Source organism: Lissotriton helveticus, chromosome 2_1, assembly GCF_964261635.1.
Source record: "Lissotriton helveticus chromosome 2_1, aLisHel1.1, whole genome shotgun sequence".
NCBI classification, from domain to species: domain Eukaryota; kingdom Metazoa; phylum Chordata; class Amphibia; order Caudata; family Salamandridae; genus Lissotriton; species Lissotriton helveticus.
The window spans coordinates 1,688,887,485-1,688,903,548 of NC_136059.1; the positions used below are offsets into that span (position 1 = coordinate 1,688,887,485).

The 16,064-nt window shown below is 38.4% G+C and overlaps 1 protein-coding gene across 1 annotated transcript in view; it reads right to left on the reverse strand.

Moving 5' to 3' along the window:
• Positions 1 to 1,704: 1,704 nt before the first annotated feature.
• The window catches only part of UGCG (UDP-glucose ceramide glucosyltransferase), a 100,086-nt gene continuing 85,726 nt past the window's right edge, over positions 1,705 to 16,064 (reverse strand). Inside the window, exons 7-9 of the mRNA XM_078676647.1 lie at positions 14,401 to 14,487; positions 10,007 to 10,196; positions 1,705 to 4,218 (exon numbers count right to left, since the gene is read on the reverse strand). Coding sequence (XP_078532773.1) covers positions 4,048 to 4,218; positions 10,007 to 10,196; positions 14,401 to 14,487 — 448 coding nt within the window. The 3' untranslated portion in view covers positions 1,705 to 4,047. The remainder of the gene's footprint in view (positions 4,219 to 10,006; positions 10,197 to 14,400; positions 14,488 to 16,064) is intronic.

Consider the following 16,064-nt stretch of genomic DNA (forward strand, 5'->3'; position numbering starts at 1 on the left):
GATAGTATGAATGTGGTATGTATGTTGTGCGCTTGTAAAAGTCTCTATCATTATTGTGTGGTTATTGTGATTGTCTCTGTATGACAATTTATTGTGTTTTACACATTTATAATCAGAATATCATATGAACAAAGTAAATGCATTTTTCTAAAACATCAGCATCTTTGTAGAGTGTCACTTTAATGTTTTCCTTTAATTAATTGTAAAGGAGTGTTTTAAGTTGAAGTAGCCCTAGAAAGCTTACATTACTCAATTGGTAACTAAGCCTGCATCAGTTTAATATGAATTTATTTATTTCAGGTTTAAGAAGTCGTGCAACCATTACTCCATACCTTCTGTCCCATGGTTCACCAATGCCATGATCAAAGCCAAAGGGCCTGCACATTAGAAGAGAGTGCATGGAGACAGTCTTTTCGAAGAACCCAAGTCTAAATACTCGTTTGCATTGACAGACTATAAGTAAACAATCGTATGCATGACATTTTCAAAATTGTGAAGGCATTTGGTAATCCCCGTAGTGTTCAGAATAAAGTCCTTCCATCTCTTTCTGTGTGCAAATCGTAGTCTTCGGTCTTTATGGAGAAAATCCAAACTATTTATGCTTCCTTCTCTAACATGCATTAAAGCTCAGTTAGAGATCTGGTGGTCGCTCATAACAAACATTGGAATTGTATTGTATTGTAATTGCGTTTATATAGTGCTTACTACACATGACGAGGCGTCAAAGCGCTCTTTCAGCGAGTAGCACGCTACTCAGGAACCCTTAAAGGATTAGTGTTGAATTAGTATAGTGAAATATGAAATTATTTTGAGTGGTGGATAGGTTAGTCAGTTATTTGGATTCAGAGGGATAGAAGAGGATAAAAGGTTTGCATATATATATATATATATATATATAGAGACATTAAGCAGTAATTAATGCCATTTACCCCGTTTGTGCTACAGCATGCCATTTGATCAACTCAATTAAACTGGGGTCTACGGATGACTTTGCCTTGCCGGGATCCTAAAGCTGGCTGCCACTAGCCTCACCCCTAAGCTGTGCAATATGGTCAATTCATCTTTTAAATTCATCAAAAGTAAAAGGCTTGCCCCATTCGATATTAAAGAAACCATCACTGCCTGTTTCTACTCGAAGCAGCAAAAGACCTATTGTCGTACTGTCCTACAATGTAAGGTAGCTGACAGAGAGAGAGGTCAATGCTCAACTCCCCTCTGTCACTGCAGAGAACAGTTTATTGGACTTCGCTGAATTTGGCTTCCAGCCTCATCATGGAACAAGAGTCACATCAGCAGTCCAAGGCAAACAATAGAAAAGTGAAGTGTAATTTAACATCAGGGAGGGACAACCACTAACTTTGTGACAATATGGTAGTGGCAGCAAATTGAGAACGTCTGCATGGGACAGGGAATGGCGAAAAAGCATTAGATTGGATTGCCTCATTTCTAGCATCATTTAAATGGCTATGACCTGCCTTGACAAATCCAGAGGGCTGGAGCAAGTGATCTTGCCAATGCTTGTTCTGACCGTTTCTTTGCTTTTCTTTATTTTGTGTTGAAATTATATTCATACTTACATGTTTGTTTACCTGCTGGGCTGATATCTACGATCTTTCTTCAGCATTCAATAATAATAGTGTGCGCTAAAAGACAAACCTTTGTAGAATTGTGGCAGAACGAGTAAAAAGACTATTTAAATACAAGTTTTTGATTGTATCAAAAATTTATTTTAACAGAAACAACTCAGAAGACAATGATTTTTAAATAAACATGGTCTATTCCATACATTTCTTCATTGGTACCTATGTTTAAGACAAGTTTAAATTAACAAAATGCATGGAATTTTGTTTTAAATTCTGCTTATGCTACCATCTTCGGCATTCAGTTGTATCAGCTTCTCTTGCATTATGAAGATAAGCAGTTTGGTTCAGCAGAGCTGTTTTTTCCTCGAAGTAACATAGGCTCAAGTAGTGCAAAATGCACACATATAGAACAGTCAATTCATAATATCTACAAAACATTTTTTAAAAGAAGTCTGTCCAGCCTTTTCTTCCTTTTTTTGTGACTGCCATTACTTGGATCCGCCCCTTACTCAGCATCAAACGAAGCAACTCATTAGCAGTGCATGGGAAGGCATCAACCAAACTTCATTTTAACGCACAAAAAAATATACAGTCAACAGAACAAAGCTGTTAAATTTACATTAACAAACAAAAATAAAACTAAAGTGGGTCACAACTAGACTGGTTTTCCGTGTGCAACTTCCTCAGGAAACCTCCCGAATCATAGAAATGGTCTGAACACGCAGCAAAAGCCCTCCCCATGTAGAAAAGAAATGCCCTTCAAACAAAGTCAATGATGTCATAAGGCATGGAATTAGGTTTGACAAAATGGTATGGCCTGAATAAAAGCTATAAATATCTTACATTTCCTGCAAATGTGCGCATTTAGCAGACAATGGACTGGCTCAGTAAATTGCCCATGTTTAATAAATAGTTATTGCTAATATACTATAAACAGTGCTTACTGGCAAAGGCAGTATTAAGTTATGGCGTAGAACTGCCATATTTGTCAATACTATAGAATAAACTAGTGTTAAGGACTTTCGTCATGACTAGCATGCCTAGTCCTTAGTGATGAAGAAAAAAAAGATAAGCTTATATACAATTACATGAAAGGCTAACACATTCCCTGTTCAACTGTTACTCCTTGATAATATTTTTGTAACTAAATAAAAACCAGTCCAGTTCGCCACAATTCAAGAACATTCAGACAAAAAGCAAGCTAGTAAGTACAGACAGTGAAATAGCACAGAACAATGTAGTACACCCTGCATTACAGCTTGCTTATAATCTATGCCTCTTGAATCATACCGGCTGAGAACAGAAATCCCAACTGAAATATGACTAAATCAACTGCATAAGATAAGCTATCCATCAGTAGACTGTTTGACAATTAAATATTTTAAGAGTGTATACAATTCAGTTAATATTTTTCCTCACCCTGTCCTTTTTTATTACATATGTATATATTTACAATAATTGCTGTGATTTTTTTCAGTTTACTGGCAATGAACAAAATACATGCACCTTTTTTTGCTTCAGAAGTTATTACATATTTGTGTCATGAAATTACATTCCCATCAACAATATGACATTTTATAACAAAATAGCTCATGTGAAATGTTCTTGAACTGCAGTCTCTCAAACCTACCCGGACAATATTCACTAGCATATAAACAAAAAAAAAGAAACAAAAAACTCAGAGAAAAACAGAAGGATGAGGGGTTGGAAGAAACATCAGGCTAAAAACAGCTTGGGGCTGGCAACATTTCACAAGATCAACCTGCGTGAACCCACCACCAAGCTATTCAAAACCATCAATCTCCACACAGTTCATTGCACTGAAGAGAAATAGACTAAAATCCGTACCCTCCAGCCGGTCCACTTGTTCAAATTGCAACTTTCGGGTTGAAGGTACAGGAATGAAGATTCATGTTTGCTCTGCAGAAACAGTGAGAGGTAGTACCTTTGCTAAGTGGCTCAGTAAGTGCAAAGGTTCAAAAATAGTGTAGCTGCCAAACATTGAAGCGAACTACACTTTAGTTGTGTGCAGTTCACTCCACAACGCACACCTTATTCAAGATACTGATCCGACTCAGAAGCACTTGCAATGGTGGATGGTAGAATAAAAAGAGCTGCCCAGAGCCATAAAAAAAAATCCCAAATCTTAAAAAGTATTTTTGAAGGGCGAGCCAACGTAATGTTCACTGCAGAGCAACTATGGGGGAAATGGGTCTAAGGGCCAAGTACAGTGAATCTCCCTTTGCTCGAACAAGAAAAAATAGGATCCACTGTACAAGCTAGCAGAAACTAAAGATGGAATTTGCTTTCACAGAGGCAAGTGCCATGCAAAAAATAAATTAAAGGTCAGATACTAAAAAGATACATGTAATAAAACTTTTCAAGTTACATATCATTAAAAGCATTTATATAAACATAATTTATAATACTTTTTCTTTTTGTTAATACGCAGTCCCAACCAAGGTTATACATCAAGGATCTCCTCGGCAGTGCCACCACAGCGTAACCTATATCGTCCTGTCCTCCAGCTGATCGTTGGGTCCCACAAGGCAGATAGAAAGATGTATAGCGTCATAGACTCACGAATGAACCAAGCTACGGCGTAATCGAGCTTTGAAAAACTTAAAGCGCCACCCTGGGAATCAAAGAACAAATTACATGAAGATGTAATCACTTTCAAGCCATAAGTAAAACAGTTTATAGTACCTAAGTAAACCAGCTTTTTTATGGAGTAAGAACATAGTCTAGTGTAAACTATTTATGACCGTATTGGTTCTCGCTAACTGGTTCAATTGGCCAATATGTTCTTTTTGAGATAATCAAATATCATATTGCACCAAAAGTCCTTCTTACAATAACAAACAATACCAGTCTTTTTTTAATACAACATGGAACTCCAAGCACATGCCAAATATAAACAAACCATAGGCTTATAAGCATTTGACTATTTTTGCTTTGTGAATTTGTGATATAGCACAGGAGATTGTAGAGTGTTGTACACGTTTTAGAAGCATAAATACACAACTTGACAAAACACTACAGAGTAACTACATGGTAGTAGTTGCAGGCAGTACATTAAAGGATTTAATGCAGCAAAATCTATGTTGTGACTTGTGTGGCTTTGATATGGTCATAAACTAAGCAGCACTCTTGGTGTAAAATAAGGATATGGAATTGTGAAAACCAGATGGAGGAACTGGCTATTTATTGCTTGTACCATAGCTGCAGTCCGGTGGTCTCCACAGAGTCTGTCTGAGTTGACAGGAGTTTATATTGAAGCTGCTGGCTAAGAGCCCCATTAATGTGATGTGGCCTTCGGAAACTTAATAAAAGAAAAAGTATTTAACGGCGCACTCACTCCACTACTCTCTACATATAATTGTTTGAAACACTTTATTATCATGTTCCAACCCCCTTCGTGCCTTTGCAACTAAAATCCCAACCATTCCCAGAAAGTCAGCCTGACTTTGGAAATGACAGTGCTGTTTTAATTTTCTGCAGTACAGCAGAAAGAGGATGCAAGGATTCTTAAGATAGGTAAGGACTGCAACATGTCACTCTACACAAGATGCCAAGAATGAAGAAGCACTCTTGAATATAAGTATCATTCTACTTCTGCACTGGATGGTTTATAAATCCAAAGACCAGGTACAACAGAGTGCAAGGCAGTGAGACGGAAACGCTCGGGAACGAATATTCAACCTTTAGCTTATGATAGATCTAGGCCAAAATGCTCCACTGGAGCTTGTGCTCTGTGTTAGAAAAAGCAATAGCATGGATGACTAGGTAGGTACGCTGCAGATTTAAGCATGAGGCACGTTGTGAGGAAGGTCTGCACTAGCAAGGGTTACTTCTTTAGAGAGGGCCATAAAAAAGAAAAATATTTTATGTACTCTAATTACATTTATTTAGTGTTCCTATGTCCAACAAAGCGCTGAAGCCCTTTTGGTCAATGGATAGTATTATTTTCTGTACGTAGCAGTTGCCATTTTGCTTTTAAGTTAATCCAAATTTGAAAAAAGTAGATGCGTTTCTTATAGGCAGTGTTATTTGAGGCAGCACAGTTATAAGGAACAGTGTTTGAACCTGCCCGATATCGTCAGTTGGTATACAACACACCATGGACCTCTTTTGACTTCTGAAAAAAGTCTGATATACTAGGAAATAAAAAATAAGTATACAGAAAGTGATTCAGAGAACAACATTTCCCCCAAGAAACACAGAAGTCAGTACCTGAATGAACACTGCATTACTCGTAAAGTCTAAATTAGAAACAAAGATAAAGGCATCCCTTAAAATAAATTTTCCAATGTCAGACCATGCAAATAATCACATGGATGCCCCAACCAAGGGATCATGTTTTCTGATGGGGTGAGGAATAATCTTATAACTTCATGTAACTCTTGAATAGAATAATTCACAACCTTTTCGCAAATTTTTATTTTCAATTTGCAAAAAGAGACAAAAATTTCTGATTGAGGAAACCGCGCGAGTGCTTGGGATTAATTCTGGAATATGAAAATAAAATCTACAAATCGAGGCATGCGATAAAAAGCTCTGAAACGCAAATGCAGAACCCCTTACAACTAATACTAGCACCATCAGGCTGTCTAGAAAAGAGTTAAATATCAAGAAGTTTTCATGAAATCTGATAGTGTATTTATGTACTCAACGTCTTGGAATTTTAACACTTTCATCATAGTTAAATGTTGATTGACCCATTCCACGCAGGGCTAATTCCCCCGTGGTGCGGGGGGGGGGGGGGGGGGGGGGAGGGAGGGGCCGCGTGCGGCGCCCGGGTGCTGTGCTCATGTGCTGAGCTTATGACTTCGCCCACTCAATGGAACGCCCCGCACAGGAGGAGAATTAGCCCCGAGTGGGCGTTCCACGGCTGTTATGAGAGCTCCACTGTGCCTCATGACGAGCGCAGCTCGTCATGAGCATCAAGGGGTTAAGCCCTTTTGATTTGACTGGAGACAGCAAGTCTGGTCTACATTCAGCTTCATGAGATGGGCCATGATCGAGGAATCAGATCGGAATAGGCAGGAAACATGAGAATTGTGTGAAAGATTTCAACTTCTTCACCACTGCTACAAAGAATGGAAGATGAACAAGAAACAGGACACCAATATCCCTCAAAGTCACCCAAAAACAGGGTTTCCAAGAGGAGTTGGATTTTCACCCGTAGGATTTTCCATATAGTTGAGCAGAAAACATCTATATTTACAGTGTTGCTCAAAAATGGAAAATGGCATGCAGCATTTCATGATCTATGAGTACAGCTTTCTCTGTTAATTATCTCCCCAAAATAATATCTTCCCTACATAATGCCATGCCAATACAAATATTGCACTGAAGAGAGAAGATGGCCAACAGAGTCTGCAGTTTGGAAACCACTTGACAATGCTCAAAACCTTCTTTGGTTGCTGATGCCACATTACGCTGAAGGGTACTCTCAGGATGAGCAAGAACGGATAGGACTTAAAAAAAACAAAAAACAGCACTGGTTTTAATCACTAATTCCTTAAATCAGAAGTACCTGTCCTTGGTCAGGTGTTATGCCTCTATAGTCTGTTCAGAACATTGGCAGCTATTAAGCAGGAGTCTTTTCCTAGTGAAATTTTTGTGTACCTTTTATATAAAATCTTTCATCATTCAATGTGTGACAAAAGACAGATGAAAGATTTCATTTTAAGTCTTCCCTCAAAGCACCGAGGTAGTAGATTCTTTTTGAGAAAGGTCTTGGGTGTCAGTCACCTGGAAGTCTCCACCCCTACTATATCTAGGATCTTTTCAAAGTTCTCTTGAAAGGTTGTGGGGTCATTGTTTATCTGTAAAGACATCCTTGAGGTGATGACAATGCGGCTCTGGGTAGCCTCTATCCTATTTTCCCTTTCAAGCACTGCAGGAACCCACTCCTCTAAATAGCAGACCTGCTTGCTCAACGCCCTTCACTTAGTATGCCCCGACATGTATCCCACACTAGATGTTCCACAAGATTCAAACTGCAACTCACTAATGAGGCCCAACAAGGTAAAAACCAGACTTGCTTGAAAAAACCTGGCATGCTGGTTTGAGCTGGACTGTTCCTACTGAAGACCTATCATGTCTGATTTTCATATGGCTGGTTCCATAGTGGGCAAAAACAAGTTTAAAAAAACAGACTGGAACACGGCTTCGAGCAATTGGCAAAGGCTGACACTTTAGCAAACATTCTAGCTATCATGTGTGTTTAGTGATTTTCAAAGCTACCAAAAACTCAGTGCCTCAGAAATTGAACATCTACAAGGGAGACCTAAGAATCACTGGGGACCTGGATAGTAACTATAAAAAAAATACACTATTCCCTGTTTGCAATACTTTTGATGCAAAGAACCAAATGGAGAATATAATTTATAAATGAGTTTATGAAAAACTATTTCAAGACGCAGCTCAGTGAGGATTGGTGCAAAACAACATTGCTTGGTGCTCTTTTGAGGTGATACACTCAAGAGATAAACCTTGATCAACACGTATCAACATACATAAGAGCAGCACAGACCGTTAGAGCAAGTCAACAATCATATAAGGACTGGACTTTTAAAGTCAACGACATTTTGATCCAAATAAAAATGGCAGGATCATCATCAGGATACAATACCACGAGCCAGAGAGAGTGAGATTATGAAGGGTAATACCGTTGCTGAAGGTCCCTGGTGACAAGCCTCCAGAACAGGGTGGCTGGGAATAGCCTGAGCTGGAAATATGCTGAATAGCCATTGGGTCCTCCAATCAGTGGGCAGATCGTTTGGCGCGTGGGGTCTGGATTGAGCACCGGATTCCTTCACGAGGCTCGAATCAGCCCAAAAATGAAGATGCACCGGTAGCGCGTAGTGGCAGCATGGATTCCGTTTGGGACAATGAGTTCTCTAGAGAGACTCCCATGGGTATCCAGCATAATACCTGAGCTAGCCACTTCCGGCCACCCTGTTCCTGAGGCTTGAGGTAACGGGCCATGCTGCTCCTGTGTTTTTTGATACACTAGTTGATCACGAACACCACTTAAGTGTATCACCTTAAAAAAGAGCACCAAACACTACTAAAAGCTGCACTGGTGTATGATAGTCTGGTCGTGAGTTTACTGTATTTAGCTCCGATCCATACCAGAAAGCTCACACCTGCTTTTCTAACTGCCATTTCAAAGAGCAATTTAAACTCCTTCCAGTGCCTTCTTGCCATCAAGAGAATGCAGGACAAAAACCCCCAGATTATACCAGGCCGAATAGATTAAATAGCTAACTTTCCTAATGTTGTCCACCCCTGCTGAATCTTTGTAGAGTTTATCTTGTCTTCAAGAACTAAAGTAGGTAGAAGGCTAACAAACTGAGTGACAAAGACCACTGAGAACATTTTACTCCTTTTATTTAATAATAAGATGGTCCTAGAGAGCCACACAATTAAGTCACTGCCTGCCTTTTGAATTATTGAGTCACTGCATCCAAGTAACTCTTTAGTACCATACTGCTCCATAATTCGGAGACTTTACTATTACAATATATTACATAGAATTTCACTACAAACTGCTTCCTTTCGTCTTTAAACTTTCTCTGTAAAAAAGTATTCTGTACATCATGGTGGGGGGGGGCGATCAGCCAATTTAACTTGCGCATATCATGTTGGTGGAGAGGGGATGAGGGAGAAATATGGGTTAGGCTTTCCAATTATTCTGCAATCTGGGGCTTTGTTCCATCAAAATTGGAGAAATAAAGTCTGAAGCTCTGCAAATATCATCATGAACCTCAATTTCATTGTAGTTAAGCACCTATCCATTCTCATAATAATTTTGATTTCTGAATCCAGAGTCTTAAGGATTAGAAATCAGGAGCTACTAATACTGACGTACCGTCTCAGATCTCATATGAATCTTATTTCAGACACTGCTCTCACGTGGAACCTGTTTCCCTATACTAGTGCCCATTTCATACTAATATAATTACCCCTTTTTACTTGTTTCATTCTCATTTTCGCACAGATATCGAAAGATTAAATTAGCCCAAATGTTGTTTTAATCAAATCCCTTCTGAACTAATAAAAAAAAAAAAAAAAAAAAGGAAAGCCCAGATAGAATGGTTATTTATTTTTGGGAAATATATATTATTAAATAAAAATATGGGTACAAATCTTCAATGTTCATGAATATAAATAACAATCTCATAATGGAGAAATAGCTGTGGATTGCCATGTAATTACAAATGTACCTTCAAAGGTTTCGTACTCCCCGTTGCCAGTAATTTCCCCATAACCATATAAAAGGTTCTGATCAACTGAAAAAGTCCTAAAACAAATCCCCAGAATGCTCATTCCTAATTTAAAAGCCAGTGCCTGGCAAGCTGGCAGAATAGATAACAATTTCAAAATCAATACATTTAATCAACGTCACATACCTGGACACCTTTAAGTTGAATGTAGTCAAAGATGAACCATGCCAAGCAGTGGCACATAAAAAATACCATGATGTCCCACTTGAAAATATGATGTGCTGCCCAACCAATAATTAAACTGGCAACAAAACATTCTGAGATGGGTTCACAGACAATTGTAGCAGGCAGCATGTTTATTCGCAGTTTGGCCCACCTGAAAGAAATGAGGAGGAAATATCAATTATAAAATCTCACTGACAGGAAGCTGCACAGCCCTTACCAAGTTGCTTTCATTGTCAAACACTCATTTACTGTATCCACTGAAATACTGTATGTGGTACTAGCACTGATTCAGGTGGGATTTTAATTTTTTTTTTTTTACACTGATGAAATCTGATAAAATGATACTTACATTTCAATCTGGTTTTAAATACAGTACTTAAATCCATTGGCTACAATGGGAAACTAAAGACTACTAGTGTTACACTTTCTGCCGATTAGTGAAAATTAAAAATTAAACTTGATGCTAAGCAACATGTACGTAATCACCATTCAGTATTATGTCTAAAGAAGCAATCAAAAAGAGAAAAAAAAACCATCAAGGACAGATATAAACTGCCACGAAAATGGTATCCAACAAATATGCACTCAGATAAAATATTCATGGCACTATAACCAGCAACAATAGCATATCAAAAGCTGGCATTCACAACAGTGTTATGTGGTCGTGCACAATCCGGCAGCTTTTTACTGGCTCCAGGAGGGCAAGATGGACGTCTATGTTTGTATGGGGATGTAGTATAATGCGTGGATGAGAACCTAACATGGTGTAAGCACTTTTGAACGCCTATGGAGGGATATCAAAAAGAAATCTAGATAGTTATAAGATGTTAGAATATTCCCAACGCAAAACACTATTTATTCGCACTATAAGCATAAAGGGACAATGGTTGAGTTTGAACCGCATGTCATTGTCTCATAAATGCTTCTCTAAATTGGCCCCTATGAGTGTCTGTCTGTACAGGATGCCACAACACTTCTTTTTTTAAACAAATATTTTGGAGAAAAAAAATGTTTTTACGTAATCTACATTTTCTTACTTTGCATGTGAAAATCAGAAATAAAAGTGATGTTTGACATGTGTAGATCTATTAAAAGGTTTTTAAAAGTCTTTCCTAAAAATGAAAAGGAAGTAAGGATGAGATATCACAAAGGAGCGAAGATGGAACATAAAGAATAATGATTTTAGATATTACAATACAAAGTAGTACTGGGCAATAAACCTATTTATGTAACAAAGCATGCCAATAAAGAGTTATAAAACAAATGTAAATTGATCTAACACGAGGAGGACTTTAGATATCAAAACAGAGATAGAACAGACAGATGAAAGCCAAGAAAGATGATATTAGTGGAAAGGTCCAAAAAAGAGACGTTTCTCGGTCAACAATGCGTGAACTACACAATCTTGCTCAAAAAGAGTACAATCGCCCACCCGTACACGAGGAAAAAGATCAAATTATAATAGTATGACACTTGTAAGTCATAGTATTGTATATATACGAACCTCTGCGCATGTAAATGTTATCATGGTGGGATGAAGGACTGCTAAAGTGAGGAAGAATGAACAACGGCCACATGTTGAACTGCAAAACTTGGAATCACCCGTAGTAAGGCATTTTATATAGGAAAGGTACAACCGTAATCAAATTAAGGTCATAATTCTACAAGTGACAGTCCCACTCTAAGGAGAAAACGTGCGTAGGGTGAAGCAGATGGCTACAAAAAACTTGATGTGTAGGTAAGTGGGTGCTCAAGGAGATTCAAGACATGAAGTTCTTAGTCTGAACAGTAGAAATACAAGTAAAACAAGAGAAATACCAAGTCAACTATAGAGAAGAAAAGCAGGATTAATAAATACTTGGTAAAGAGATCCGGTGATGAGGGGCCGCCATGACAGGAGATGCTGAGAAGTACGCAAATACTATTCTGATGATATATCAAGCACTACCACTTTGTGGGGAGGGCAAAGTACCCTGATGTTTTGGTTGTAAGAGGTGTTCAGTTTTATTCTACTAGAACCTTAGTGAGAATAATCCATTCTTTATGCTTTTGTTTACAGATATTAATGTATGGGCTTACAAAGAAGGTATGATGCATCACCATGCACTGAATCTGAGATACTTTGTTTGAAAGTAATGTTTTAACTGATTAAGTTGTTTAAGATTATACAAATATAAAGAGATATACATGAATAGAGCAGGTCTGAGAAGAAGGATATTTACAAAATGAGGGAGGAATGCACACACCAATTGCAAGGAAATCACAGGCGACTGGATTTAGAATGTTCGAGCAAAGAAAAGGTCAGTGATGACACAGAACTCAAGTACAAAGTATTGATAGAAATACATGAAACTTACGACAGTGGACATAACTTTAATATATGCTTCTAAAAAGTAAACGTGATCGAAACTAGACAACTAGTGCGGATTTTCATCTCTTTGGAAACACTGCCATGTTCACCTAAAGCTAACCAGGTGGACCCACTATCCCAGATGGTGTTGTAGCGACAAGTAACCATGTTGTACAGTTGGATATTAGAACTCCAAGATTTTGATTTAGAGGAGGAAGGGAGCATGTGTTTTTTTTCAGGAATTCAAGTTCTTAAATATCTAAATAATAGCAGTCTCATTACAACTTCCTTGCTCATCTTTCTTTTCAGATTTGCTGCAATTGTTAAACCATGACAGCAATATTAAAGCCAAAACGATAAAGACAGAAACTGCAGAAATAGCCTTAAGAGATACCAAGAGCAGAAATCGAAAAGACTAAAAAGTAAAGGCCAGTACCTTGGAGAATCTTCAACAGCTGAGCAAACAAGCACAAACTGGGGGTATTTAGCTGAAGAAGGATATTGGAGGTGCAGCTGGGACAAACGCTTAAAGTGGCATCATTGTATTCCCTGTCCAGTCTATGTTACATATTTAACATAAAAAATAACCTTTAATTCTTTTTAAACAAATGAAAACATTTTTTGAATAGGGACTTAACTGCCTCGAGATCTCTTACCTGAGGGACTTAATCTAGTGGTAAAAACGGAGTCAAGATCTCTTATCTGAGAGAATTAATCTAGTGGTCAAGCTAGGTCACGAAACGTATGATGGAGAAATCTATTCCTATGCCAGCCCATTTAAGAGCAAATGGGACATTTTGGTCTTATTTGTGTATGTCTAGGATGACCCAATGGCACTTCTGTACAACAGTCAAGCTCAAAAGACACCTAATTGAACGAACTAGCTTTGCACCGGACAGGAATATATGATGTTTTTTCGCACGCATTTATAATGCATGCCATAACAACGCGGTTGTTACAATGACTACGTTGTTATTTCGCATGTCGTTACAACGCAAGTCGGAACAACGACTTGCGTTAGGGGGCGCTGGATGTTGGAATAGTATAATTTACAATTCCAACTCCAGTCTGTGCGGACACTAGGGAAGGTGTTGGATTTTAAATCCAACTCCTTCTGACCCCCCCCCACACACACACACACAAGTCGTTGTTCAGACTTGCGTTGTAACGGAATGCGAAATAACAACGTGGTCGTTGTAACGATCGCATTGTTATGGCATGCGTGGTAAACGCTGATTACCCTTGACAGTAGTGGAACTGTGTGGAAAACCGTGGTTTAAAATCAACCTTGTGACCAGAGTAAATACATTTTGGGGACACTAAAGCTGGTGTTGGTGAGTGTAAGGGCTGGACTGTCTGACCTCAACAGGAAGACCCTTGCAGTCAATAACTTAAGTACGGTAAGATCAACTCCCGGTTCTTTGGTCTGCTCTGAAAATCAAAATTCTCGGAATAATTCACAAGAATGACGCATAGGTAATGAGAACGCTCCCAATGCTTATGTCGCAAATACATGACTACAACTAGATCTTTAAGAACTAATATGTATGGCAGTACCCTCTTCAAAGTACAAACTTTGGGGTGGCAGAGAGGTCCGGGACAGATATAAAATACTTCATAGTGTAGCTGATGCTTGGTTATAAAGGTCTATATATTTTGGCCTTCTTTGCAGAAAATATGCACGGAGTTTCAGCATCGCAATCAATTTCAGGGAATATGTAGTGAAAGTGCATAAAAGTGAAATGCTGTTGAGTATTAGCATAACCAACCAGGAACTTGTCGAGCAAATTGGAATGCTGTGGTTAGATTTAGTTTCCCAAGGTAGACTTTTGTGGCAGAATATTTGCTTAACTTGAATCACACCCAATAAACAAACACAACATTTAGATGTGCAAGCAAAAAAAAAAATGAATACCTTTCAAAGGTAAAAAAAAACAAGAATCTAGTGTGTGAAACTGTAGGCAACAACAAAACAGTGGTGTATATAACAACATTTGGAATGTACCTTATCATTCTGGACTGAAACTGAGAAATGGAATATGAACCAGAGTTCTGCATTGCAACTTGAGTGGCCATGGAAAATTTCCAACCCCTGAAAAAGAAATAGTGAGTAGAGTTTAGAAAACACGTGCAGTAGCTATAATCTATGCAACCAAAAACAAAATCAAGGAGCCTCCAAAGCCTTGGAGAAGAAAAGCACAAGCAGAATATGATTGACATGAAATACACAAAATGCAATCAAAACTCTCAAAGGTCGCGTTATAAGGCTCTTTCAAACAAATAGACCAAAACAATACCGTGTGCATCCCATATACTTCTAACATTTTAAAGCATCCCATCATGAACCTACTGGGCATGCAGCTAGGATGGGAAAATTGCCAAGATCTCTAATGCTTCCTTGATTTATTGACCACCTGACAAAGACATTTTTGCTTAAGGCCCTTCAAGGGACCCAGATAATGGTCCGCAAATGGTCCTATGTAGACCTTATGCATTTCCAAACTGGAAGCTGGATGACAATTCCTTGAAGGGAACTGAATGTCCAGAAGAAAATTATTTAGAAGCACTAAGAGGCACTGAATGATAAATGTAACACTGCTGCATCTTCCACAATAGCTTTGGTAAAGTCTCTTATACAAGTAGTAAACCTTTAGTTTGACAACAAAAAAAAAGACATGTGGCAAATGTGTTGGCTTCTAGAATGTACATGGAGGAAATAGAATACAAGTGTGTAACACTCTCTGTAGCAAACAGTGAAGGCTGCGGAAAGATGCACAAAAAGCAATAGTATACAAATTTGACTAACAAAGCAGACTGCAGCTTCTCACAACTGTTTGGCATTTTATAGAAGTACACTGAACTAGTCAATGCTCTCCAATGAACTAATCCAAAGCCTGAGTCTGTTATGTTTCAGGAAAATAGAGAGGGAGAGAGCTGCTTAGACCCAAGTATCAAAGTTCACTAAGAGCTGTAACTGGAAGTTTAGATTTGCATGAATCCTCGTAACCTCCTTAAACACTCCAAAGTGGAAACCCATCATAAGAGCTCCTATGCTATCAAGGCCATAAAGCCAGAACCAAGTGTAGTCTGCATTAAAGCCCATAGTGGAACTAGCACTAAGTGGTTGGCCATCAAAGAGCACATTATGTTTAAGAAGTAACGGTTGTACAATCAGGCAATTTGGAAGAAGGACCAAGATCTGAAAGTTCTTCTTCACTAGATATAGGCCAAGTGGGATCCTTGAGTCCTTCAACAGCAGTAGATCGACAACAACAAAACACTGAAAGTTGTACTCAGCGTAAGGTCTAAGACCTATTAAGAAGGTACAACTATTGAATGCTCTTCCAGCCGAAATACAGCAAAACATTAGAGGTTAAAATCTTTGAAAACCACAGTTTTGCAGGTGCTGGTGGCTATATTACAAATGCACAGGACACAATGAACCCATTTCCTTTTATCATCTTGGACTCTGTGACATTAAGGCAGCCAGGATGATGCATAGTGCGTGGAAACAGAAAATTTCAATTTACGTAAATTCTTCATTTTATGAAAGCAAACTGAACCCATTAAAAATTTTAACCAAGCAACACAGCCCACTTCTGAAGACATTTAATGAGACAACAGTTCACGATAGACATTTTTAAAATCTGATGTCTGCTAAATGTTGCT